A 1,743-nucleotide genomic window follows, 5' to 3' on the forward strand; every position below is an offset into this window, starting at 1 on the left:
TGACATTATGTATTTGACATTTTATATTATGTGTTATTGTTTGTCTTTATGTAATCGACATTTTATATTATGTGTTAATGGTTGACATCTTTTTATGTGTATTATGTAGGATGGATAGTGATGATTCTAATTAATCCAATGATAATGAAGAATGTTGGGTGGAAGAGGATAGAAAATTTGAAATGTTATGTGGATTAGCTTTGAAAGGGATAATACTCGCTCGTAACTTACGTACGCCATGTCACACTTCAGACCGCACATGGCACATGTTTATTACTGAAGTACTAAATGGCCATCCTAGACGCTGTTATGAGATGTTTAGACTGAACGTACCAGTTTTTAGACAATTATGCATAGATCTTGCTACAAATTACGAGCCACAACAAACACAAAATGTATCTATTGAGGAGTCTGTAGGAATATTCTTGATGACTTTGGCTCATGGGTGTAGCAATAAATTAGTGCAAGAATTTTTTAATCATTCGGGGGAAATGATTCATAGGCATTTCCATACAGTTTTGGAAGCCGTGCTAAAACTGAGTGCCGACATCATCAAGCCAGACGCAAACTATAATGATGATGTTCCTGAATATATATTAAATAAGCCTCGGTATTATCCAATGTTTATTTTCTTGGTAGTCAAACTTTAACAAATAATTTATTTATGATATATTTTTGAATTTGAAGGATTGCATTGGTGCTATAGATGGGACACACGTCAGGGCATCGGTTCCACAAAAAGATGAAGTGAAGTACATTGGTCGAAAGGGATATGCAACACAATATATAATGGTTGTTTGTGATTTTAATATGTGCTTTACATTTGTTTGGGCCGGTTGGGAGGGGACTGCACACGATACAAGAATTTTCGATGAAGTCTTACAGATACCAGATCTTAATTTTCCATATACAACGGGTGGTTAGTATTTTTTTTCTTTGGAACACAAGTTTTATGTTTTTACTACTTGTTTGAAATGAATAATAAATGTTTGTTTTATTTACAGATAAATATTACGTTGTTGATGCCGGATATCCAAATACGAGAGGGTATCTTGCTCCATACAAAGACACAAATATTCGTTATTATTTACCAGATTTTGACGTGGACATACGGCTGCTATTCGTGAACCTCGTGGACCGAAAGAGAAATTTAACTATCTCCACTCATCATTGCAAAATATCATTGAACGAACTTTTGGAGTGTAGAAAGCTAGGTGGGCGTTATTAAGAGACATGCATGTTAATTACAAGTACAAGAACCAAGTGAGAATTGTGATAGCATCGATGGCAATCCATAACTACATTAGAAAGGTCGGTAGGGCACAACAAGAATCCTACAATCCTGTACGAGGTGATACCGGTAGTGATGTTTACGAAGAAGGTCCAAGTACACGTCGCACGAGCGATGCTGATTTATATATGGCAGCGATATGGGATATTATTGCACAAGATATAATCACATTGCGAAGATGAATGTAATATTATCTATGATTTTTTTATAAATTATTTACAATTTGTATGAATGTAATTTTAATATTGTCATGGTCTAATCCAAAAAATTAGAAATATTTTAATTTGTATGAACGTAATTTATATTTTATATTTGTATGAAAGTAATTTTAATATTGTCATGGTCTAATACAAAAAGTCCTCTTATGAATTATTTACAATTTGTATGAACGTAGTAATTTTAATATTGTCATGGTTTAATCCCAAAAATTAGAAATATTTTAAAAGAAATTT

At 32.9% G+C, this 1,743-nt stretch overlaps 1 protein-coding gene across 1 annotated transcript; it reads left to right on the forward strand.

The window, feature by feature from the left end:
- The first annotated feature begins 266 nt into the window (after nt 1-266).
- Nucleotides 267-1,473, forward strand: LOC128126144 (uncharacterized). Its single transcript, XM_052763892.1, has 4 exons — nt 267-581; nt 688-919; nt 1,005-1,123; nt 1,207-1,473. Exons 1-4 carry the CDS (start codon nt 267-269, stop codon nt 1,471-1,473), a joined length of 933 nt encoding a protein of 310 aa, XP_052619852.1.
- The last annotated feature ends 270 nt before the right edge of the window (nt 1,474-1,743 follow it).

The sequence above is a fragment of the Lactuca sativa genome, chromosome 5 (genome assembly GCF_002870075.4).
Source record: "Lactuca sativa cultivar Salinas chromosome 5, Lsat_Salinas_v11, whole genome shotgun sequence".
Lineage (NCBI taxonomy): Eukaryota > Viridiplantae > Streptophyta > Magnoliopsida > Asterales > Asteraceae > Lactuca > Lactuca sativa.

What these genes read in the sequence shown, in the direction of transcription:
- LOC128126144 (XM_052763892.1), top strand. Translation starts at nt 267, where the DNA reads ATGTTTATTACTGAAGTACTAAATGGCCATCCTAGACGCTGTTATGAG. An exon ending in ACGCAAACTATAATGATGAT is followed by an intron (nt 582 to 687) that starts GTTCCTGAATAT and finishes TTGAATTTGAAG; the next exon opens with GATTGCATTGGTGCTATAGA. An exon ending in TTTTCCATATACAACGGGTG is followed by an intron (nt 920 to 1,004) that starts GTTAGTATTTTT and finishes TTTTATTTACAG; the next exon opens with ATAAATATTACGTTGTTGAT.